The sequence below is a fragment of the Conger conger genome, chromosome 4 (assembly GCF_963514075.1).
Source record: "Conger conger chromosome 4, fConCon1.1, whole genome shotgun sequence".
Taxonomy (NCBI): Eukaryota; Metazoa; Chordata; class Actinopteri; order Anguilliformes; family Congridae; genus Conger; species Conger conger.
In genome coordinates, this window is record NC_083763.1 from 67,167,915 (window position 1) to 67,193,872 (window position 25,958).

Here is a 25,958-nt window from a genome sequence, read left to right on the forward strand (position 1 = left end):
ATCCACAAGCACATCGATCTCTTATCATTGGGGAGGGCTAATTCTACCCCTTTTCCGACTGCTGACTAATCAGGATGCAACTTTCTCCCACCCCTAATGCGGGCTTCATGAACAGTTTGTGTGCGTCATGCTCCACTGCCAGATCCCAGACAATGGAGGAGTACAGCAACCAACTTGATTTACACATTGAGCATCTAAGAGAACAGATAATTTATTTTTCGGTGAGGGGATTAAAAAAAACTATTTTTAACCAAACTTCAACAGTGACAATAATGTCTGCTCTTAATATCTAAAAACAAAAGATCAGAGAAGCACATTACAGAATGATCAATGATTACCAAAACAAAACTCCCCTGTCCCATTTTTAACTGTGGTTCCAGTCCTCTGCGATTACAGAGCCTTTCCAGAGTAGACTGGTGCCAGATACGTCTTGCCTTACATACTGACTCTAAACACGAATAATACGTATTGCATATCCTTTACGTTTCTAAAGTGCAGAACATGTGCAGGGGGAAACTGTAAGGCGTGTTCACGTGAGCAAAGGTGCGTCACCTGCTCATCTTCTTAGCTATAAATGAGGATTCACGAGCAGCTTAAACAGAAACGCAGTGGTACTTCACCACTGTTCGCCATATGCTATAGCAACCCCAAGTCGTTTTGCAATATAGTATAACAAAGCAATAACGTAAATAGTAAATGCATTTTCCCGAATCGGGAAGATTTCGTTATTTTACTTGATTTTATTAACGCCAAACTTCCGTTTAGCTCTGCCAACTATTCATACATTCAGCTTTACTGCTATCAACAATAGGCTTTCATTCAAAACGTCCATAACCGTCTTACCTGTGCATTTATGAACAACTGTCTGGTGATACAGGAAAAAAAACTTTTTTTCTGCGTGGAAATAATGCGTTGGTCATATAGGCTACCGCGTGTTTGATTTAAACAATACCACATATTTTGAGATACGGAAGGATATATTAACGTCTCCTAGCGCCTTCGCGGTTTTATGTATTTGGATCAAGATTCTAACTCTTACATCAGTTATAGCAGTTAGAGACAGACACTAACCGTTTACGTGCCTGTCTGCAGCGCTGCCACAGTCTGCAAAACCAGCAGCGATCTAGACTGACATCTAAAGAGCCAATAGCATTGCAAACCCGAAGTAGTTATCCAATGACAAGGACGAAATGATAACCTTCAACACCCGGATGTTTGGGAACCAGACACTAAATCGATATAATTATAGTAATACAGCTTGAAATTTGAGATGTCTGGAGGGGAAAAAACCTTGTTAAAGAGTTTCTGTCTGGCCTGCAGTGTCATCACACTCCGCGCAATGGCGTATTCATTAATCTGCATGCGACTGCTTGCATATTCTATAATATGACCGTAATATTTCTGGAAAGACATTGGACTACAGTAGCTGTAATTAGGCCAAATTGTTGTGAGGTACAGAAACGCTGCCGTTAATTATGAACGCAATTGACTGTATATGTCCAAAAAAAGTTTGTATATCCACACTTAGGCTACATTAGCTACACATAAATAGGCTGCAATTCATCAACAGCAAAAAGCAGACATTTATTTAACATTTTTTGAAGTTTGCATACATTAGTGTGGCATGGGATTAAGATAATTAGCAACAAATTCCAAATTGAGTCATAATTTACTTGTGTGTGATGTGCTTGGACTGTGGAGAAAGTTTTCTCTAATACAGATACTGTAAAATGACACAATGTATGCAGTCTATTCCACATTTCAGTTAGGCTGTGGTTTGTATTTTATATATTTTCAGAGAAACCCTGTTTACATTACATTCAATTATATTTTATTTAGCAGACACTTTTATCCAAAGCGACGTACATATCAAGGTTATACAACAAACAACTGAACATTCCAGATAAGGTACAATTCATATAGGACATTCATTTATGACGTGGATGAAGAATGTAATTTGAGAGTTAACAGGGAAGCAGTACTCTACCTCACCAACAGGGGGAATATTTCAAACTTGCTCCAGTTTATTTTCAGAGGGTATGTCTACATATTTAATGAACATCCAATTCTGGATTCAAAAATGTGTGGAAAAGAAGAATCAATAACACCAAAAATTATATAATTCCTGGTTTTCTACATATCACACAAATCTTTAAACCAATTAATAAAAAAAAATAATAATTGTCTCAGGCCTCTGTGAAATAGTGTGTTACTGATTCCATAAACATTTGTGTGTGTGTGTGTGTGTGTGCGTGCGTGCGTGCGTGTGTGTGTGTGTGTGTGTGCGTTGGGGGGTGGGTTGGGGGGCTTCCTAATTTGAAGCAGAGATTTGGGTCACTTAGGTCCTGAGTCTATCTGAGATCCCAGCAGACAGAAACTGTTCCTGCACTCAGTCCTTCTGGTCAGAGGCTGTTATTTTAGTGTGAGATTTAAAGCAATGAAAAGCTAGAAATGTTTATCTCTTGTAGAATACCAGGACATTGTGTAATTTAAATGCAAGAAGGATGTGTAAGGAGCATTTCTACCCATCATTACAGTCTATTTACTGTACATATCCATCCAATGTCTTGCACCTGTGGAAGGTCAGCTTTGAGATTTACTTTTGTCTAAAGCCCCTGACACCCAGACTCACATCCAGGGCAGAGATTTGGACTGAATGACCCTGTGCCCATGTATACCTTTTGTGTTCTGGAAGACCGCACAGAAAGAATGAGAAACAGATGCAGCCTATCACAGCACCAGCGTAGCAGTATTAGCTGCTACAAAATAATGAAGAATAAAGATATAGATACACTTGCAAAGTTGCAGGCAACATTCCTGTGTAGCTGCCATTCCCTCCTCATTTAAATGCAAGTCCAAAATAGATAAATAAATAAATAAGGCGAGACGTTGGGAAAATCATGTAGTCATTACGCTCACCTTAATGGGATGTGACAGCTCTCTTCTGCATTAGTTCTCGGACATAAAACCCAAACGTTCAAAGGAAAAACTGCCTAACAGCGGCTAGTTGAAAATTACACTAAAGAAACATCTGCTAAGTTGTAAATATTTCATGATCAATTCTTCTCTCCATTCCTTTAGCTCAATGAATATTAATATAAATTATGGTAATGGTTATTCCCAGAATACGGTAGTAAGACACATGAGCACTAAAGCCTTGACTAAAATATGCAGCCTACTGTACACAGCACAGGCTATTTCTCTACAGTTTAATTATGTGCGTTATTGAGCTATTTGATACAGGAACCATTGTACTGGCCATTAAATGCACACACGTTTAGCTTATGTACATTTAAGTGAATATGATTTTGAATTATTTTGCAGTAATTTTGATTGTTTGCATGTGCAGAATATGAAAGATTATGTACAAGATTCAGCTTGTATACTTATGAAATCTGGTTTGGTAAAAAAATTATACAAATTGTGTATTTGTTAAAAACTACAATTTGCTATATTACTGGAGGCACATTTGTTTCATGAAGACAGAAAAGACAAGGTTTCAACTCCCCCAGCTCAGCAGCAATATAGGAATTAATATTCTTATTGTCTTTTGTGCTTCATTGTCTTGTTGCCATTATTTTGGGCACCTTTAAATCATGCTAATTTCAGTACAACACACTTAATGGGGGAAATTTAAACATTTATAAGCTTGTATCCATGTATCATATAGATTCTGAATAATTTTAAAATTTTCCATATTTGATTGATGACTTCTTTACAGGCAGATTGAGCTTTGAGATTCAGAAGCCCCACAAAATAGTTTTCCCAATACTGTCAGACCATAGCCGAAGCCATAACAGTAAGCTATTAATCAAAGTGAAATAAGGAACAACAGTTTTTAATATAGAATTTTATTTTTTTACAGTACGGTGTTGGAGAATGTATTTCACTTTGGCAAATCTCCCCACTGCATTCGAGGAAACCTGGAGCATTTCTCCTCTCTTTTCCTCAAATGATAGCCATATACCTTCTTCCTCTGTTGTGAGCAAAATATATTTGCAATAAATTATTTGGGAGCATAACACAGTGTGCAGCTATCTTCTTCTTTTAATGATTGCTCACTGTTATTCTGCACCTCGTTATAGTTTTGGGTGAGCCTTCCCTCTCTATCCAGTCTGCAAAATATTGAGGAAAAAAAAACATTTGAGACTGCAGCTGAGAAGGGGGTGAGGTACACTGTAGTTTCTCTGTTGTGTGTAGGCTATAGACATCTGATCTGCTTTATATTGATAAAAACTTGAAATGTTAAATAAAATAAAAACAGGAGTCTGGGCCTTCAAAATAATGGATTGTTCTCAAGATAAAAATGATGATGTTGCAAACTGTCCATGTGTTTGGTGGTAAAAGGCCTCCTGTATTTCACTCGGGTATGCAGTCTGATACTAAATGGAGGAATGAAAAGGGTTTCGCTATAAGGACATGGCAGGGTGGCATAGTTCCCTCAACAACATTTTGAAAGCCAGCACGATCTGTTGATAAGCAACCACCACCCTGATTTTCTGGCCGGAACTGCCCAACATCCTCACTTCAGAATGAGCTCACCTAAACTCCCGAAAGTGTTTGTGCTGCCTGTTGACACTACAACATGTATCCAGAAAAAACCCTAAATGAACTGTGCGTTTGTGTGTGTGAGTGGTATCTGTACGACAACAATCCTAACAACAACAGCTAGAGAAGTCGCCATGCACAGGTTCCAGTGTAGAGCAGCCCATGTGATGATGGCTTGAGTCGCCTTGCAGACTGAAGCTGGCAAAGAAAGAGGTTCAGGATTTGGACAAGTTTTAATAACAGGCACATATGCAGAAGAAGAGACAAGATGGCGGTTGAAAGTAGTTGTTGGGCTGATATATATTCATTTATTTAGCCTTAACGACCTTGGGATTTTCTATGGACAATGGGTTTCACAAATAAACACACATAAAACCAAATGTTTTTTTCTTTTATTCATTTTTTGTTATTTAAACTGACATTAAGAGTTAAGACTTAAGAGGCCTGTGTCACTTCTTCTACCCAGTGATGAAATTGTATGGAAACATTCCAAATAATGGTTACTTAACTACATGCTACTGTAAATGTAAACACTCATGTTGCTGCAGTGTACTTTTTCACAGCAATGCTTGAGCAGTGACAAGAAATATACCGTTGCATTAAGTCAAGAATCTGAATATGAAAAGATTCATCACTCAGTTCAACAATCATTTTCTGGGCATTCATTTTCACAGAAATAAACTCTCATGCCCTGATTCACTGATGATTTAAGAAATGCATCTTGTTTAAGAAATGCTGTGATGTTTGATATCCAGTATAAATCAATACTTTTGTATTAATTATTAATAAATAAGAGGTATTAAATATTTTTTGATGCCTTAAATTTAGTTTAAGTATAAAGCCATTCCAGTTCAATGGATCTCTCCAAGGTATACTTATTTGATCTTGTAATAGAACTAAAAATACATGTCATCTCCTCTTTTGGTCAAAACAAAATAAATAGTTTCACCAGGTTTGGTAACTTTTATCTCAGGCATTTCGAACTGCTGATATTTCAAGCCCACATGAAAGTGTTCACAGTTTCATCTGTAAAAGTTTTCAAGCAATAGAAGAAGAAAAAAATCATCCAGCTCAACATCTGATCCTCACCATCACTAAAGTCCATTAGAATTCAGCAGCTGTGCCTTTCGAGGAAAGTCCCTGTATACTTTCTTAAATTAGAAATCTTACGTCTGATCCCCTTTATCGCCCAGGCTTTCAGGTATTGACTTTGGAAGGTTATCAAAAATGGCCCCTTCCCTGCCACAGAGCACATAATTATCCCACATACCCTGGCTGTGGTTTGCAGTGCAGCCCTTCTTGGTACGCCACGTGCAGTCATTGTTGATGTCTGTCAGAGCCAAAGGAGTGTGGGCTACACTTCACTAAGGCTTCCGAAAGCCCAGGAAACCCTCCGTCCCACTGCTCTGAAACTGATGGCTGCCAACAGTCGCCATCAGAGACCAGCAACCTCAAATAATCATAAACTGTACCTGCGTGTGCCAACACCAGCTTTGTGTGATAGAAATCCAGGTTTGAGGAAAGAATACTAATATCAGGAATGAGGCTCGACAGCATCTCTCCTCTGATTTCAAGATGTGCATCAAACAGTGTGCAGAATTTTTCAAGATATCCACAGATTCTATTGTCAATTGACATTCAATGAAAATAAAAGCCAATATTTGCTGGAATTCAGGGATAAACCTGCTGCTGCTGTAGAAATTGGTTAGCAGAAACCAGGGAAAGGTGAAAATGTCTGTAGCAGAAAAAAGGTAAACAAGCTAACTTTAATCAAAATCTACACATCTAAATTTTAGTGATTAGAAAATCGTGGCGTAAATCAAAATGGTGTGGCTTTCCGTTAAGAAATTATGGCAACAGTAGTGATTAGTTATTGGTTTAAACTACATGTTTTCATTGTATTTATGGCGGTGACAGGGTGGGATCACATAAAAAAATGTGTCACTCTTGAAACTTAACAATTTAGCATTTTTGCTACATCTGCTTTTGGCCAGCTGAAATTGCTTTATAAAATATGCAGTGTTTTGAAAAGGCAAAAAAGTGAAAGGTTAACATTGCTTCCTGGTCGTTCTGGGATGGAAACAACCATCACGTCAGTCATATATTTTTTTCTATTGAATGCGTCGCCGGTTCACTTGGACACCGGAATTGGCTATCTGCCACAATGAAACCTTTCAGAGTGAGTGACAAACCCATTATGCCAAAAAGACAAGGTCCCTTGGTGGGGCTCATTCACTTTTAACTTAGTCCATTGTGTGATGTCATTGTAACAGGCTCATTATTCTCAAGTGAGTCCTGTGACATTTCCCCTCTCTGAATTCCTTCAGCCATATCCCTGACTGATAGACATCAGCCCCATTGATTAGCAGTACAGCAGCGGGCACTGAGCTCGCTGATAAAGCGGATTGCTAATCCCATCCTACTGTAAGTGAATGATTGTGTGTCCCTCAGCATTGCAGTAAGTAAGCCTCTTTATTTAGCCAATCCAGTTTGGATCCAAACCAACTGTTCCCTCGCTATTAAACAATACAGGAGAAAGTTGTCTTTCCGGACTGCTCTACATATCTGGAGAAACATTTGATTTCAGCCTGTTTAGAGCCTCTTTATGCTTTTTTCAATCATAATAAATTAAAGATATTATATTCAGAATCATCTATTTTTTCCTTTTCTGTACTGGTGCTCATCAGCTCGAACACAGGATTGGACTCAGTTATTGTTTTACAATTGCTAATAAATTGATTCAAAAACCTCCTGGCTTTGTCAATCAGACAGATCTCAGCATGTGCAAATTAAAGAGGCGACCTATGATCTTTCAGTGGTTCTAAGTTGTGGTTCACACAGTTCTTCCCTCAGGCCCATGCAAATGTATTGTAATTGCTTGGAAATATTGGGCACTGTCATGAGTAAATCTACAACGCTCGGCAGATAATACATTTTTACAGGTCAGATGAAGCCTTGCTGCTTATATGACTCTCCTGTAAATAAATAAATATGGAGACATGTTTCTCAGTCATTAATGGTACATATGTAGAATAATTCTGGATGGGTAGATTCTAACATTTCATCCCTGTAATTGCTAATGAATTAAGACAGAATTTCATAAATATGCTCCTCTACCAGATAGCCAAGATTCCTTCCAAATCATTGAAAATGCTTCAGCCCATGAAGGATGCACTGTTAACCTGTTAGGCATTACGAAGCTTCAGCACACCCAAATGAGCCAGTGATGTAGCCAGGGATTCTTTGAGGGTAGGGGGATTAGACAGGGAATCAGGAATTCCTAACCAACTCCATAGTGGATTAAATTGGGCATAGAATATCTCCAGGCTTTCAGCATGGGTTCAGACCCAAACACCGCACCCTTTAGCTGGGTCTCAGAATGCAGCTCCTGGCCCCGGCTCCAGCAGGGAGTCCTCAGCGGCAGATAGATATTCTGCCCCCATAAAACATGCACATGTAAAAACTTATGAGGAGCCTGGCACAAGAGAGCCCCACAGAAATGTTAACTGCTGCTCTTCTATCAGATCCTCTTGGACAAATTCAATATAAATTGATATTTTGAATAATAATCCAGCATCTGCAATGGCAATATTAATCTTTTATGGAATTTAAATGCAGATAAATGTATATTTGATGGATGTACTTAATTAACTTATATTTAATTTAATTACATTTGAATATTCTATTGCTCCCAGGTTTTAATATTTGAAAAAATAAAAATAAAACCGGAGCCTACTGTTTCCCCTCAGTACTGAATAAAGGCTCTTTCTCTGTAAATAATGACTTACTGCAGAGGGATTTACCTTCACTCACATTTTTGGGTGAAAAAAATAAATAATATCAATTACTTATTTGTTCTCTTAGGTCTTAGGTCTTAGACTGGTCTTTATGAATATTCATGTATTGAATGCAGCTATAGATTTTTCTTCATTTCTTAACTCATGGCAAAACATATTGAAGTTAATGAATATTTGGCTTGCTTTTCATTTATTCTTGCATGTTCTTTTTATAGTAGTATTGTTGTTATACTTTCTTTAAAATTGGTCTAAGATAGATTTTTGCCATATCTGTTATCATTATTGCTTTCCTTTCATTTTAATATAATTTAACATTCCTTCTTCTATTAGGATTTGTGCGTAAGCCTTTATAATCAATCTACATTTCAATAAAAAATATTTTCACCAAAAACGATTTAATATATTTTACTAATACCTCCTTCCTTAATACCTCCTTCCTCTCTCATGCTCCTTTTAAAATCGTGGAAATGAAATAATATTTTAGCATTATAGCTTGTCTCTGGGTGCTTTGCTACTTGGCAGGATTTCTTTAGAAATGAGACATTTGCATCTCAATCAGCATAATCCTGGATAAGTACAGTAAATGGTTGAAATTCATTTGACAACTGACAACTGTAAATGTACAGAGAAGTGATTCAGCCTTTTCTCTGCAAAACATGTCCCACCCTGGTAAAGGGATGATAATAATAATCCCTGAAGGTAAATTATATTTTTCCAATTTAGACAAAGACCCTTCCTGTTATATTTTACAGTATGCAGTTCAAAATCAGGATTTTCATTCAGGATGACACATATTAGGCCTGACAGCATTCTTGCGCATGAAGAATTAATTGGGGGTATACCTCTAATACCAGAAGTTCAGTGGTTTCACATTGCCTGTGGAGAGCCTGCATACAGCCTTTGACAATAGATTGTTGAATAAATGTTAGCATCACCCCCACACATTTTCTGATTGAGAGCACTTGATTAATTAGCATGCTTAAATATGGCTGGATGAAGCAGCCTTAGAACATATGTTTTCCCCAGCCATACAGCAGTCATTGAATGGGTGGCTCCCCAAAGATAGCAGTAGTACCTTACTTTACCACTGGATGGTTAAATGGCCAGCCACACTGCCTCTTCCTTGAACAATGCCTGCCCACTTCTTGTTCTTAAATTTTGATGTAAAATGAATGCAATGTACACTTTCCTGGCTTCAAATGATGCCCACTTATTTTATTGTATAAAACTACAGTGTGGCTTCTTATATGAAGGTATAAACACTCAGTGAGGACTGTATGAGGTAGTCCTGTAAACCAGCTTGTTAATGCCAATATTTAATCAGCCAATCACGTGGCAGCAACTAAATGCATAAAAAACATGCAGACATGGTCATGAGGTTTAGCTGTTGATGTGCGAATGGGGAAGAAATGTGATCCAAGTCACTTTGACTGAGGAATGATTGTTGGTGCCAGGTGGTTTGAATATCTCAGAAAATGCTTTTTCACGCACAACAGACTTGCAGAGAATGGTGACAGTAACGCAAATAACCAGGCATTATAACAGTGGTATGCAGAAGAGCATCTCTGAAAACACAACGCGTCAAAACTCTAAGTGGGTAGGCTACAGCAGCATTAAATGTATTGGAGTTAAGAAAATAAGTATAATAAATACCTAATAAAATGAGTGTTCAAAACATTTGCCAAACTATTTTTCGATCAGAATTCCTCTAGCAGAGCCCAGTGGAATCCCAGTCTACCTCATGAAGTCTGACCTGCTGGCCTATAAATGAATCTTGTCTCCACTGCAATGCATGCTGTGTCTTCTGTCTTCCTAATGATACAGACCGCTACACTCGCCCACCGCAGTCAATTAGAGAACACCTCTGTCACACTCTCAGTGAGGATTTTCAAAGAACCAAAGAACTCAAGTTCAAGATTATGTACGTGTGTGCATATAGTCTCATGGAAAATTAAGACATTTCATCACATTCTTTCAATTCAATTCCGCTGAAACTAAATGAGAGCAAAAAAAGGAAAAATGTACAGGGAAGGTATCAAAAGGTGAGTGTGGCCCATCCATTAAGCTTAAATGGCTGACAGTGCTCTCAGCTTGCCAGCTTAGATCTCAGCTTAGATCTGTACCCTAGGGAACCCACCATTTGCACAGGGTTGGCTATAAGGAACCAAAGCAGAAGATATTTGTACTGCCATAAGTTTCTTGAACTGTGGTCCAAAAACAGATTAATTAAAGATGGTGTTGCAGGTACTCAGAGCTTATGTTTCCCCAAAGCAAACCATTTTATTCACTTATTTATCATCCCTATTAGTTCATGTTTTTAACCAAAACATAATATCCTACTCTGAAATAAACAAACCAAAAAAATAATAATCTTGATATACAGAAAATATAATTAACTACAGAAAATCTGCAAGAAGCACAGCGAGACATTGAGGGTCCCTGAAATAAGGAGTTTATATATTTTTTAAATTCAGCTGTGAAGTTTAAAAAACACATGTTTGACAGGTAATGTGCAAAGCAACAAAGCTTCTTCACTTCTTCACTTCGCTTCTTAAAGGCATTTTGGCCACTGTTAGAACAGAAAAAAAACCCCATAACTTTAATAACTTCAATGGCTTCTAAACAGCCAATAATTTTGTATAGGATCTCAAGTAGGTTTTACTGCAATACTGCATTTATAATGATTGCAATCACAGAGAAATCGCAATGTATTCAGGAGTCATTGGACACTGTGTAAAATCTGATATTGGCCTTTATGCATAATTTAAAAATTATGCTATATCCCTTCCCAAATGTCCTTCAATTAACTTCTGTTGTGTATTTTTGGTTGCATTACTTGTCTAACATCACCGCTGGCAATATATGTTGGAGATGACTATCCTGTAAAAAATGAGGAATGTATCAGGCAGACTGTTTGGCAAAGGCAAAAGGGGGGTATAATGGTGCAGATGGTTTCTATGCATTTAAGTGTAGCTCTAAAAAGAGTGTTTCATAAACAGTAATGTCCACATTCATGCTAGCAGGCCAGGGAAATAGTCATGATGAGGAATCAATACCATGATCTCCTGGAAGTCCTGGTTTCACATTTGAATAGATGGTGAGTACATATTTGACACCTTCAAATCAGCTGTGGCTACAGGGTTGTGACGATTGGAGGTAGCCTACATAATATTGGTTCTTGCAAGTTCCACTATTAGCTTGAAGAACTGTACACTGAATAATGAATAATCTAATGTCAGCTAACCTATTTTATAAAACATGTTCGAGATGTAAAGCCAAACACAACCTCGGTATATAAAAGCGTGCATTCGTTAAGAGTATTGGCTTGAAACAAATGTTTGTCCAATATGAAACTAACGTTAATGGTGCTGTTTATTGCCAGAGGAAAAAGGTGTGAAATAAAGCTTTAACTATCACAACGTTAGAATAATCCATTAACGCCATCTGCGCGGACAGCACAATTCTGTGATCTGTGGTGGCCTGAAACAAGTCCCCACTGCGCAAGTGCACATTTTAACGAGCCTTCCCATGTCCCAGAGTGCATCACTCACTGCCCACAATGACTATCCGCCATGTTGCGATAACCTTAACGTTCCTGATGTAAACGAGATACTTAGCGACTTAGCATCTTGTTCGGTACATTTTGAGAAACATAACTCAATGCAGTCAATGTTTATTTAAGTTCTTGTGCATTCAAGGCATTTTCCTGTTATGGCTTCCAGTGTCCAAGGTATGACGTCTGTTCCCTGTGATAACTTTGGCTGGCTCGCTAACGAGCTACATACGGAGGCGGATGTTGTTTTCTGCACATTTGAGGCCTAACCAGCATTAATCGGTTTTGCAGTAATATTCATTGCGACTTATCAAATGCAGTTTACCGTTTGTTTCTCGCTCTCCAAATTCGCGGTGCTCTTCGAATTAGTCTATAAACATACGAGAAAATATTTTCCGTTTTAACAAGCCAACGCTAGCTTAGTGCTAGCTTCTGCCATTGATGTTTACTAGCTAACATTACAGTACTAGCTAGCCAGACTAGCACTGTAGGGACCAAAAAGCTCATGCACCTATCGTTTAGCATGCATAAATATTTTCTAACCGTAGTCATTTTTGTTTGTACAGCAGAAGTTCGGCAATATTGGTAATGAAGTAGCCTCTTCAACCATTACTGTATAGGCTAACTAATGTTAGCTAACTTAGCTATTGCTAAGCTTGTTCGCTCGGTGGGGTGGCTAGCGAGTGGAATGCTTTTGCTAGACTATTATACTAGTATGCAATCAGCGGCTAACTAGCTAGATAACAAATACATATTTCGTTATTAGCTGCCGTCACAACAATATTGTTCTGATGTAATGTGGCTAAACAAGTTAAGATTATATGTAGCTAACCTGTATTAAAAAATATGATCGGCCTGGATCAGTATCCACCACACTTAACTTATCGTACTAGCGGACTGTTCCTGTTAATTTAGCTGCACTAGCATAGTTTTAGCTAGCAGATTTAGCTAGCTAGCAGGCTGTGTACTCCTAGTGCAAGTTATGAATAACCAACGTTACAGTTGCTGTCTCGGTAACTTTGTGTGGCATCACTTGCACACGTATTAATCTAAAAAATAATTGACTAACAACTTGAAGCGTGCTGTATGTTCTGTTATTGTTGCTCCATTCTCACATCTGCACGTGTGTTTTACTGAGATGTGTGTGAAAACCGGTCAGATAACAGTGTGTGAAAACAAAAAGCTAATATCTAAACGCTTTGTATTAACCGTACTCTATTTGTGGAGGGCCTGTGGTTTTTGTTTAAACGAATCATAGATTACTTGCCTACTGGTTTAATTACTGCTTTGTTGTGTCCATCGGTATGGCTTCACTCCTGAATCGCAGCACAGTTTTCACTACACATGTAGCAAATACCGTCCGCAGCTGGTGATATTATCTATAGTATTAGGTCAAATAAATGGTTTGATTAAATAATGAGATTGAGAGCAGAACTTGGAAGAAGCAAATCTGTCCTTTCAATTGTGTGCCAGTATTGAATTTATTTTTATCGCCCCCGTGTTTGGCCCAAGTTCTGAAAATGTTTAGCTAATATAAGGTTCTGTCTGCTGTCTATATAGTATATCTGAAAGATATCAAGCTCGATAATTTTTAAATCATATTTAAGTTTATGAAGGTGCTATACCATTAACAAGAAGGTTAACTCATGCCACAACCTCTAGCTCAAAAATACAATATTGTAATTAATTGTTGAGGAGAACGTGTTCTGCTGGGGACTAGCAGTGATTTGGTTTATTTTACCCAAAGCAATCTGAGCTAATCGGTGCTTTCACTTCGACACAAATGTAATACCTCCGTGGCTAACAGAAATATAGCTGAATTAAGTACAGCAGTTCGCTTTATGTTGCTTTACTGAAATCCCTCGTCAAGGTACTCTAACTAAGGTATGGTAAAGACTAAAGCCCCTAGCTACAGTAATGTTAGACAATTAATGCAACCAAAAAGAAACAACAGATTAAAGTAACATGGTTTTGTTTACCTTGCATAATCTTTCATTTTATTATTATTCTTTTGTTCTTAAAGCCTGTTTTACAGCAGCAGACCCATTTAATGGCATCAAAGAGCATTCTATCAATTTTACATATTTTGCATGCTTTGCCAATCTGTACTGTCTGATACAAGAAACCTTTTTTTGGATTGGCATTTGGCGCACCCTGTTCAGTCACCCCTATTTTGAACTAAAACCAAAGCACGAGTTGTAGATAACAAGCAGTCGTTCTTGTGAGGGTTTCTCATTGAATGCCTGGCAGGAGCGGAGAAGGGCGATTCTTCCCTCCTAACACTATTGATTTCCTACTTTAGTTCACTTAACCTGGATGTCAGTCTCTGTGCTCTTAGCCAATGTCAAGCGAATTGATTGGCTGCCATCTCTTCTCCTAGCCTGTTTATCCAATTCGTCTTAATACAAGATGAATTGGTAATGATGCAGTGTTATATACCTGGTCCCGGTGACCCAGCATGTGTATAGGTCAGGGTTCTTACTGTTTAGGAAATCATTTTCAAGGACATTTTCCATGACTTTTCAAGGACATTTTCCATGACTTGCGTACATGAAACATGGACAAAGGTAGTAAAGCTTGTCTGCGGCATTATGCTGGCCAGATGATCACAGCTGCTAACAAAAATTTTAAAAAGCACAAAAAATATATACACTCTCATTTGATGGTTTTTAATCCAGCCTCCAGTTTTCTCTCTTTCCAGGTGTATAGATTTCTAGGTTTTCCACGAGAAGTGGGAACCTTGACCAAGTGTATTTTAGCCAAATGAATCTGAGCAAAGTATTTTCAAAGCAAAGTCCCAGGTTCACAGATTCAGTCACCCAGATAAGTGGCAAATGTAAACAGTTTAACATTTTTTGTAATTTATCTGACGCTCGTATACAGAACAAGGTATGACTTGGTCTGTACAAAAAAGTTAACACATCAGTGCTGTTCGAACAGGGTCATGTGCAAGTGGCATGCAGTTGTGTTCTTGTGGCATTACCGTCTCACTCGTTGGCTGAGCTGTACTAATCAGTACCTCTTGACTGGCGCCGGTTTCTTGGGTTCTCCTTTCTATATAGAATTTACTGAGTAAACTAAGAGAGTGTGTGTGCTGTGACAAAATAATGATGGATTTAGAAGGTATGGATTAGTTATTTCAATGTGTATGATTTCATACTCCGCAGCGTCATTCTCAACACCGTTCAGTCAATCTCCTCTTCCCACGCGACACCAGCCTGTGCTGTGGGAAGACGAGTGCCGTACATTGACCCCCTGCAGCCCCCCCCCCCCCCTCCTGGTCCTCTCCACAGGTCACTGCGGAGAAACTGGCCAACTCAATTCCCCCCGTCTTTCCCCGCTAGGATGACAGTTTGGAGAAGCAATCCAGAAGTTTATCAAAGAGGGCCACATTGCGCGGTGATAAATCCCTGTGCTATCTGTGCTAGCAGAGCCGGTGCTCTTTGGTAATTACGCCGAGCCGGGCTCCTCGTCAGAGAGGCGCAGCAGCCCGAACCGGCGATGAGCGTTCCGCTGTCTCTCTGTGTGACATAAGCCTAATGATCCGCACTGCAGTCAATTAACAGATTACCTGTCGCCTGCTTTCCAGATGATGAGTTTGATGAGTATGACAAGCCGGGCGCCGAGAGGTCGCGCAGAAGAAGAGGAGACGACGATCTGGACAGGTATTAACCGCAGCCTCGCATTAAACGTGTCCATGTCAGGGGAATGTTTTAATCTCAAACTCTTCCCTCCCCCCTCCTCCCGCAGGCTGTTGAGATTAACCTTTGACGTCGCGCCGTTCTGTTTAAAATGAGCAATTAATAATAACGCTAGGCCCAGCTAATGGACCGTGCTGTGTCTTAGGAAGATCTTCTTGCTTGTTTGAATTATGATGACAAAATGAATTCCACTTCAGGAATGCACCCAACAAACTAGCTACGTCCTTTATTTCTTTACCTTGTTTTGATTTAGTCAGACTTCGTTTGCAATGCAGGTTCAATATATAATGTAGGCAACTTGTATGAAGTGTAAACTATGTGCAGCTCTTTTCTGGAATATAAAATGTCTGGTTTAATGTTTTACTAGGTTCTGGAAACCTCAGTGGCTCTAAAGTCTTTATGAATATTCTGACTTGTTTCACAAGACTGCTACCGTCATAACCATCTAACCCCAGTGTTGTTTTGTTCACCAACAGTGACTTGGAAGGCGACTTACTTGAAGAGGATTGGCTTACAGCCAGAAAGGTAAGGTTACAAGTTAAGACGTCGTCCACACCATTACGTTGCCAGTTTGGCCGTTATACGTGTCGTCTTCGCAGTCGGGGGAAGTCTGAATTTGAATCATTTGAAACGTATCCGTGTGACGCGTGGGCTCCGTCCAGAGGAAATGCGAGTCCCCTCGTGCCAGGAGGCGGAGGGTCAGGCCGGGGGAGAGAGGCCTGCCCGGGCCCCAGCACATTTCTCCAGTGCTGTGTGATTGCTTTGACACCTCGTCAGAGGGGCTGGCGGGACGCTGCCACCCCTCTTTGTGTCTCTATTACGCCGGGGCGAGCAGGCGGGCCTGGGTGCTGGCACTGGTGATCGCTGACAGGGTAATCACTTGGACCGAGTCCGTCTGATGTCGCATTCAACGGTGCCCCGCTTACACTGAGCGTGCCAGGGATTCTTTTCATGTTCCTCAATCTTTTAGCTGTTTGTTTATATGCTTGACTCATCCTGTGATTTTGGGCACAGTGGGTGAACTGTAGTGATCTTAGCATAAATAAAAAAAAATAATAAATAAAAAAATCTGATAGTACATTTAACAAAGGGGTATATCAAGCTTATTTCCTCATTTGTGTAAATAACTTGCGAATTAACTTCATGCCTAGTTTAACTGGAATACACATTCTCGTACATCAGCTCAGTTATTGAAAACCCTTCTAACCAGCTGTGTAGCAGGACTACTCCTGTCCCAGACATGTCAATGTAATCAGTACTCCAAAACAACAATTATATGGTCTCTTTCTTCCTGTTGGAAAAGGCTGTGTTTCAGTAGCGGCTTTGTGCGGCAGCCTGTCTGGTAGATGGCCGCGTCGTTTGGGCGGCCCTTTGTTGCTGTATTTATAGACCGCAGCAGCAGGACGGGCAGCCGCGGGGCTGGCGAACTCTCCCGTATAGACGCAGAGCCCAGGGAGGGGCCGCGTGACGCCACCGCGCTGTCGGCCGGTGACAGGTGCTGCCTCCACAGGGGAACCTGACACGGTCTACCTGGCACTCTCTGCTGCAGGAGGCTGTCCCGCCTGCCTGACGGGGGGGCAGCTGACGGGACGCTCACAACATCCTGTCTCTGCCCAGAGCAGGGATAGGCATAGCAGAGAGAATAAACAGGCTTTTATTGGGAGGGGGGGGCAAATAAAATCTGCACCTGCCACCCCACAGTGTGGCCAGATCGTGTGTGCAACGTGGGTATGAAACCACCAGCTGGGCATAAGTCAGTGGTCTGCAACCTGGTTTCTGTTTGTTTCCTTAAAATCACCAAACAATTCTGTCCCCAGGAAACCAGATATGATAACTGTTATGCACTGTGTTAACTGCTCCTTAGGTACCCCCAGCCAGATCCAGGCTTTTGAAGTGTTCCACCTCAAGCGTACCTGATGCACCTAATCCGCCGTTTGGTTAGTTGCATCGCATGTGTTTGAGTTGGAACACATCGCACCGATACCTAGATCCTGCTGGAGGTACCCTCTGAGAAATTCCGGAACCACTGGTCTAATCAATAGCTTTGATTTCTCAAAAAAGACCGAAAGCAGTGGACCCCACGACTCTCCCGGGCCAGCGCTCCAAACCCCCCAGTCTGCCTCTGAGTCTTTACTCTGAGAAGCCGTGTGGCTGTAGACACACAAAATGGTGGCGCGAGTGTTGTGCCGGATACCTCTCGCCCGTGCCCATCGCTGGCCGGTTTGACAGCTCCCTTCAGGCCTGTAACAGCCGTAGCAGGTGCCTGTTTGGAGCTGGCAGAAGCTCCTTCGATTAAAAGCCCCTGACCCAGCATTAGCCGCGTGTGCTAACCGAGCGGGTTCAGGATCTCTTGGCTGGGACGCAGTGCGAGCGCTGGCCCTGGTCTGGGCCCTGTGTGAGCAGAAGGTTTGTGAAACCTGCGACCCTGGCCTGCCTCTTTTCTTGGAAGAGAATGCGTCTTAGCACCCGTTAGCACGCCATCGGCTCCTCAGCTGCTCAGTGCCTGTGCTTTCTCCGCACTGGGTCCTGTTGTGGAAATTTCATCTACAACGCGGAGGAAGAGAGACTGTTTACCAAACCCAAAAAGTTTAATGATTGAACCAGGGAATATGTCTTAGAGAGGTCTGAGTAATTCCAAAGAATAGAGACATTTAAGCAGCATATAAAATAGTTCAACAAGCTGATGGACTGCTATTGCCAAAGGCTGGCTTAACAGTAGCAGCCAACTCATAGACCACATTTTGTCAGCAAAGAATCTTGTGGAAGCCCATTTAGGATGAACGCCTTCCAGGCATTGTCTTGGCAGTTGCCATCTCCTCTCTCATATCCGGTCAACAAGGTTCTTCTTGTGCTACTTATACAAGCACCAGAACCTTATTTTTTCTGAACCTTGTTTTTGCATGTATACTTCTTGTTCTGATAAGCACAAACATACTTCCTTTACCTCTTACACACAATAATTAATCTCAGCCCACCCCCCTGACGTAAATGACCGATTCTAACATACTAATTTTCATTACAAGGTATTTTTCTCTCTCAGTCCATGGTTTAACTGGTGGACAGTGAAATGTTATTTGGTTGAGGTATACGCTGTTGCTGAAGCCTGCTCCTTTTCTTATAGAATACCTCTGATGCGTCGGATGAAGAGCTGAACGATGACCTTCTACAGAGTGACGAGGAGGATGAAAACGTCAGGTACAGATTTCAATGCTTAGCGCACAAAACAAACACGCTGTGAGCTTATTTCACTTTCCTCTCTTTGTCTTTGTGACTGAGAGGCCCACGCCAGGTATACTGCATCTAAAATGTTCCGCCTTGCCCTTAATTAACCACAAGGTGAAAATAAATGAGGGGCGCTTTAATATTTTATGTTGCCATTAGCTTACCGCAGAACTGGGGCCAATTAAGATGGTGTTAGGTTGTTGGTGTCACTGTTAATGTTTCTTAATGTCCTGGCTGTTGTGGATAAAATAAATGAACGCAATGTTCTTCCCCTCCCAGTGGACAGGGTGGATCTCTGAGCCTCAATGCTACAGCTGGCCTGAGCGCCTCCTTTCACCTCAACGAGGAGCCCCTGGAAGACCCCGAGTACACAGAGGCCCATGAGGGCCTGGAGGAAGAGGGCTACGAGGGGGTCGACGGGGCCGGGGGCTACACGGACGAGGGCTACGGCGGTCACTACGGAGACCAGGACGGCGGGCTGGTGGAGGACCAGGCGGAATATGCCGGGGAACAGGCGGAGGACGAGGTCTACCAGGACGAGGTGTTGGACATCGGGATCGATGACCCTTTAGACGACGAATTTCAAGTAAGTCCTCTCCATTGTGTCACAGGACGATAACATTGCCTTCCTGCCTCGGTCTGGGGCAGATTTCAAATCTCTTTCATTCCTAAGGGGGTGTCGAGGGTTTGGGGGGGGGGGAGGCGGGGGGGAGGCGGGGGGGAGGCGGGGGGGGGAGCGGAGGAATTAGGTCTATTATTCCCCTCTGCCGGTTTGTTTATCTGTTCCCTGACAAAGTTTGTGTTGACAGCTTGTTTGGCGGTAGGTAATGCTGTTCTGTCGGCCCCGAGCTGGGATGGAATTGTGACCTTGAGGGCTGTATCCTTGCGGAAAAAAAGCCGCTTTTGTGCTGTGGAGATATGCCAATTGTCACCGACGGCTAATGCGACAGCCTTTATCTGGCTTTAGACGAAATCTGATAAAGTCCTGCATAGGTGAAAAGATTATTGACCCTTCTAAAGACGCCTCTACAGTCTAAAAACGTTTGAAATGATTGATGTTCTTTTCTCCATTTCTTTTTTTTTTTAATAACCTCATAACAAAAAAAAAGATTAACCCACAGATCCAGATGTGCTGTCTAGTTTGGCCCATCTATCATTATTTGTAAAGAAGCCCTTCTGACAAAGATGTATTGCCCTGTTTACTATCTAAAGATAAGCCGTTGACCTTTTCCCCAGCAATGTAGGTCTAGTACTTAAAAGTAATTTTGAGAAGTATCTGTTGCGTGTAATATCTCTGTTTACAAGGTCACTCAACCTCTCGGGCTTAAAATTTTCTGTTTGCTGGTATTTAGAGGTAATATGTGGAACAGTTTAAGGGATTAAGCTATTTTTCCTGAGGGGCGACCTGTCCATCTACCATAATATGTTATGGGTATTTGTCTTTAATAATGCAGTGTTAGCAAGTTAATCGCTCATGGGCTGCACTTCACACCGGCCTAATGCCCTACAAATTGACTTTGAAATATAACTCGTTTTTCCTTTTTTGGCTTTGTAAATGTGATGCATAATTTAGGCTATTAAGAGTTTTATTTTGCGGAAAATGGAGTTGGTCATACAGTCTCTAAAGCGGGGCTTGTGTCCGTGCGGAAAGCTGTGAAGGGTAGTGGCTTTTGTTCACTGATGTGGTAGAAATGTGTTATTTACCTGGTTGTGTACAGTGTTCCTGCCAATGAGACGTGAAGCACCGTAAAACCAGGGGCGAAATCAGTCAACGATATTTTCAACATCACTGAACTAGAGTGTTTATCTTGCTTTTCTGTATATCATGTCAAATATTTACATCTCATTGAATTTCAAATACAGCGGAGAATAATAATGAGCTGGCTGCTACTGTTATGTTAATTTGGGGGGCTCGCTGTACCCCCTTTGAATTTTTTTGTTGCTACATTGTTAACCGTTTCATTGAAAAACGTTTCTCTTTTTTCAGTCTTCACGCTTATGAATAGCCTACACTTTTTGACATTATGCAGCAGATTGCTGAGATACATGTATGTGTGTTTGTGTGTGCGTGTATTTGCACGTTTGTGTGTGTGTTTGCGCGTGTGTCTATATTTCTGTGTCTTTGTCTGATTGCCTGTGCTTGTGTGTGTGAGTGCGTGTCTCTGAATCACTGTTTCTGTTTGTGTCTTTGTATGTCTGTGCCTGTCTGCATGCGTGTGTGTGTGCGTGTGCGTGACCCTGTGTTGTGCAGGTGTGTTGCTGCAGGTGGATGAGTACAGATTACAGCACTGAGCAGCTCGCTCATATGACCCTGTGTTGTTTTGTGGTTGTGGCTGCAGGTGGATGAGTACTCTACAGACTACAGCACTGAACAGCTCCCGGTGCAGGAGGAGCAGGAAGAGCCTGAGATTGAGGAGCCTGCAGACTCCTCCCAGATCATGGAAGCTGAAGAGGTGAGTGAATAAAGCGGCAAAACAGATGCGGGCCCTCCATACTGCACCCTCCAGACTGTATCCACCCTGCTGCTCCCTCCATACTGCACCTTCCACACTACATCTCTACTCCCTACTAGGTCAAAGGCTTCGCCCTGTGTCTGCCGATACAGTCCTGATATTGCCTGGGTTTATTGAGTCATTTCCTCCATCATATTTACAGTAAACCATATTTACAGTGAATCATTCTGAATCACTGAATCATTGAATCACTCTGAATCACTCTGAATCTCGCCGCCCCGCTCCTGTGCCCATTACCGCTGTCTAGACTGTGATTTGGATGTGGTGCCCGGGGGATTAGTGCGTGTGGCAGACAATGCCCCTGCATTCAGCCCCTCAGATGAGCGGGGGCCAGTCATGGCTGTTGGCCATTGTGGGTCAGAGTCACTCTTTCTTTGTGTGCGCGCCAGTTGGGTTGGCTTCGGAAACGTGCGAACTGTTTTGTTTTATAAACAAGAATGTTAAGAAATTATATTTTAGCTATAGCAGATCCATTCTCTGTCTTTTTATCCTTTATGTGCAGTTTGTTTTCTGAAGGTATCTTGGGACTAGCGTCCTGAGTTTGTACAGTTGATTGGTCTCATTCTTAGCACTGGTCAGTGATTAATTCATAATTAATAGTCATTTTCAGATAAAGTACAATGTGTTAATGATGGGAAAAATGATTTCTCACCTTCTTTCCGAGGAGTAAAGAGCCACTTGTTCTCACCTATAGAATCTGTACATATATTTTGGGTTGAGGTGAGATCAATGCAGCATTTTTAAGTAAAACTCACCACAGCCACCATGCTCTGCTAATGCAGTGAGTGCATGGGAGCAGGTAGAGTTAGATTCTCCACATCAGCAGAAGCGTAATATTCAGAGAGTATCAGTTCATGCTGTAGCTGGCTTCGGTTCGGCATACAGGACAGTAATTATATTACAGTGCTCGTCACTGTATCCTGCCAGCTAATGGTGTATACCTACTAAGACTAGAAGGCAATCTGTGTTGAGGTTAATGTTAAATATTGGGCAGTGTTTTATATGTATTTGTTTTTATTTGTGGAAGTGTGGCCAGCTGCACATGTGCTGACATCATTAGCATAAAGCTGGGGGTGCAGGGGGGAAGTGTGCGGCCTCAATAAGCCCCACGCTGCGCCCATGCGTAATGGCGGATGCGCCGTTGCCGGCGGTTACGCGTACAGCCGCTCTCCCGCTGTGGAGCTGGGCGGAGCCTGACCCGAGAGGTCGCGGCGCGGCGGGAGGTGGGGTCACAGAGCCGCCATCGCTCTCGTACCCCAGCGGCCAGACTCCTTTGTATGAGGCGTACTGCGTGTCTGTTGCCTTATTTTTTTTATTCGGGAGGCAAATGGGACTGATGTTCCCCATGCGAAACCAGCTATTCAGTTCGGCTGACCAAATTCTTGGTTTGGCGAAGAATTCTTCTCTGCTGTTCCGGAGACGGTGCTCGCTGTTGCCCGAGAGAAGCTGTATGAAAGGCATCAGCCGGGATAAGAGGATGTTGGGGTCCTGAGGAGATGAGGTCTGGACACTGTGTCTGTCATGCGGGCAGCTCTGTGGACGAGGAACTGATGAAATCTGAACTAAATCTCGTGTAACTTTTCACCCAAGTTAGACAACGTATTCCATGTAAGATGGCATTGTAAGGAGAGTCATTAATGTAGCCAAATAAATTGACAATATTGAGCCTGACAGTGATCGGCCCCTCTCAAATCCTTGCTTAATGGGTTTTTCTCCGCGATAATGAATTCCCGATTCAGTGATGTCAGTGAACTCGATGAGCGTTTCAGCAGAAGCTGCGTGCGCCCTGTAAGATGTGTGCGTGATCAAGCTGTCTGTTTCATTACAATACTCCACATCAGTTAAGGCCGGAGCGGCTGCCCCTCTTGTTTTTTTTGCTGCGGCTTCTGTCAGCCATCTTGGCTCTCGGCTCCGCTTTTGCAGACACTTCTATAAATATTTCTGCAACCGCTGTAGCTGGAGCTGAACATGCAAATGTGTGGTGTCCTGTCACAAAGAAAAGAGCAGTGGTCTCTCTGGATGTAATGTAACTCAGCTGAGGCTGTGAACAGGTTGTTATTTCTGTTGTTCTTCTTGCTTATCGCTACGCCATAGCTGGGACCTTAACCCATAGCCATCAAGTCCGGGGACTAGCATCCCACCCCCCTCTGCCTGTGCATGCTATCCCTGTCTGACTTGGCGTGTTTTCAGTTTGGGTTTCGCACATGTTGCTAGCACACGAACAACACTTTGTACTACACAGCGGTTTGAGTCAGTCCAGGTCTTACTTGAGGCATGTTGGCACAATGTTGAGGTTTTGCTGATCTGTTGGGGATGTGGTAGACCTGGAATGGCTGAAAGCACTAACCTTTATCTATTAGGAGCTTTATTCCCAGTTCCAGTGGATGAACTGGAAATAGATTATTGCAGCAGACATCAAACCTTGTGTGGGAAGGGTCTTGGCAAAGAAAGGAGATGGCCGGTGCACATTGCATTGTTGCTGTGATTGCTGCTAAACTTGGCGGGAGGTGCTATGTACTGTTGCCATAGGTGCATTTGTACACAACGGTGTCGTTGGCTCATGAGAGATGTGTTGTCCTTATCGCTGGCCTGAGGAGTCTGTGGAGTTAACCACATTACACCTGTGGACAAGGTATCCGGGGGGAGGGGGTAGGGGGGGCTCTTGGGACAGAAAGATGGGGGAAGTATCCAGGTGTTCATGTTTAAGAAGCATCATCCCTCCATCCTCATTGCATTGAAGGACAGCGGGGTTTTGACAAAGTGTTTATGTATCGATAAGAAAAACAAGGGCTGCAGTCACTTAAGTCGTCAGCCGTCGGTCGCGCAGAGATACGGGTGAGCTTTCACGCGTCAGTCAGCCCTAATCCCTGCGTGAGCCCTGTTTTCAGACGTCTCTGTTTCTCTTAATGGACCTGTCCGTTAGATTAGTGTTTACAGTCCGTAATGGATTTTCAGCAGCCGCTCTGCAGTCAACACCAGGGGGATGGCATTCGATGCGTCTTTGAGCGCAGCGCCGGTGCTGTTATGCTGCTGCTCGTGTTGGCCCTGTGCAGACGGCTGTATGGATCGCACAGTGTCCTGGGACCAGAGTCGGAGGAGGGGGGGGGGGGGCTGATGAGGATGATAAGGCGCTCTCTTGAAATAGGAAGGGCTATCACTTGAGTTTTTTTGTTTTGTCCCCCCCCCCCCCCCCCAATCTGGAAACTTGACTCTGTGGCAGTGGGGGAAAATCTTGTTTGCTTTTTCCCGCTACCTTAAAGTATATATGTGTTATGGAGTTTCCTTTTATAGAACATTTTACGTAGTATAGTGTAGTTGGATGTGTGTTTTTTAGATGTATTCGTGCAAAGACGTATCATAGTGATGAAGAGTTATCATGCTTCTCACTATAATCATATATGGAATGAGTAACTGTCTCTCACAGTCCAGGGCCCATCCTGAAAGCCTTGAGCGAAAAGCAGGGCAGTGCGACTGATAGCAGACACAGTTGGGCTATGGGAAAATCAGTTTTCCCTAATGAAGGGGTTGTACTTGGTGCGTGCACACAGACACGCTTGCACATCCTCTCTGGGATGGTATAAAGGATCCCTCTAAATGTTTTCTTAGTACAGCCGCGACTTTTCAGTAGGCGGCCTCTCTCTGGAGAAGTAAACACCATTACAGTTGTATAACGGGTTTTCCTGAGTGGATTGCCTGTTTATTACGTGACGAGTAGATGTTTTTCTGCAACCCATCAGTGATATGCATCTCATAATTTCGATGTTTCTTTAATTGAAATTGTGTGGTTTTTTAAAAATGCATGAATTCATAGTGGGGTTGTCGGGATTGCTGGGGTTTCTACAAAGGCATCGTCTTTGTTTTGACCTCCAGTAGTTTGTTACAGAAAGTGTTAAAATGTGAGTGAAAATGTAGTTCCGCTCTATTCCCTCTATTCAGATGGAGAACGAAACGGAGCAGGAGGAAGACCTGAAGGAGGAGTCTGACGAAGAGGACGACGAGGATGAAGAATCGGGTCGGCTGCGCTTTAAAACCGAGCGGAAAGACGTCACCGTCGTCCGGCTGTCCGATGCGGCCAGCAAGAGGAGGAACATTCCGGAAACGTTAGGTGCGCGCGCTTATGAGCGTTTCCCCCCCGCCTAAATGTGATAAGTGGAGCATCAGCTTACATCTTACCCCTGCCTACCGCTGCATATTCCTTATGGAGTCGACCAGAAAATCAACTCCATACATTTTTTATTTTATTTTTTTAATTCTCCAACAGCATGGTCATTTTTTTAGTTTCGGTGAACCTAAAGGTTTTAAAACGCGTCTGCTTCCTGTTTTAATGCAGAACAGCGAGGCTTATTTCTCCCAGAAAGCCCCTCTCCATGGAAAATGGAGGGGAATTACACTGGCCTGTATGAAAAAGCATGAACACCACGGGGTCTAACGCACTCCTCCCAGCTGTGAAATCTCTAACTGGCTGAGAAGAAACATTTAACAAGCCAATTGACATTTCAGCTAAAGTTACAAATGCAATTTCCATTTTGTCACATTTTGGTGACCCTATGTGACAGCTTATTTCTATTGGAAGAAAGCAGCTCTTATTTACTGATTAAAGATGTCGTCTGAAACCATTCTGTTA

General features: G+C 42.1%; 1 protein-coding gene across 5 annotated transcripts in view; it reads left to right on the top strand.

Moving 5' to 3' along the window:
* The first annotated feature begins 11,909 nt into the window (after positions 1 to 11,909).
* The window catches only part of rbm33a (RNA binding motif protein 33a), a 43,696-nt gene continuing 29,647 nt past the window's right edge, over positions 11,910 to 25,958 (top strand). For all 5 annotated transcript variants that reach the window (XM_061238299.1, XM_061238301.1, XM_061238302.1 and 2 more), the window contains exons 1-7: positions 11,910 to 12,075; positions 15,488 to 15,563; positions 16,076 to 16,124; positions 18,721 to 18,794; positions 19,101 to 19,407; positions 21,161 to 21,274; positions 25,271 to 25,439. In XM_061238299.1, coding sequence (XP_061094283.1) covers positions 12,057 to 12,075; positions 15,488 to 15,563; positions 16,076 to 16,124; positions 18,721 to 18,794; positions 19,101 to 19,407; positions 21,161 to 21,274; positions 25,271 to 25,439 — 808 coding nt within the window. In that variant the 5' untranslated portion in view covers positions 11,910 to 12,056. The remainder of the gene's footprint in view (positions 12,076 to 15,487; positions 15,564 to 16,075; positions 16,125 to 18,720; positions 18,795 to 19,100; positions 19,408 to 21,160; positions 21,275 to 25,270; positions 25,440 to 25,958) is intronic.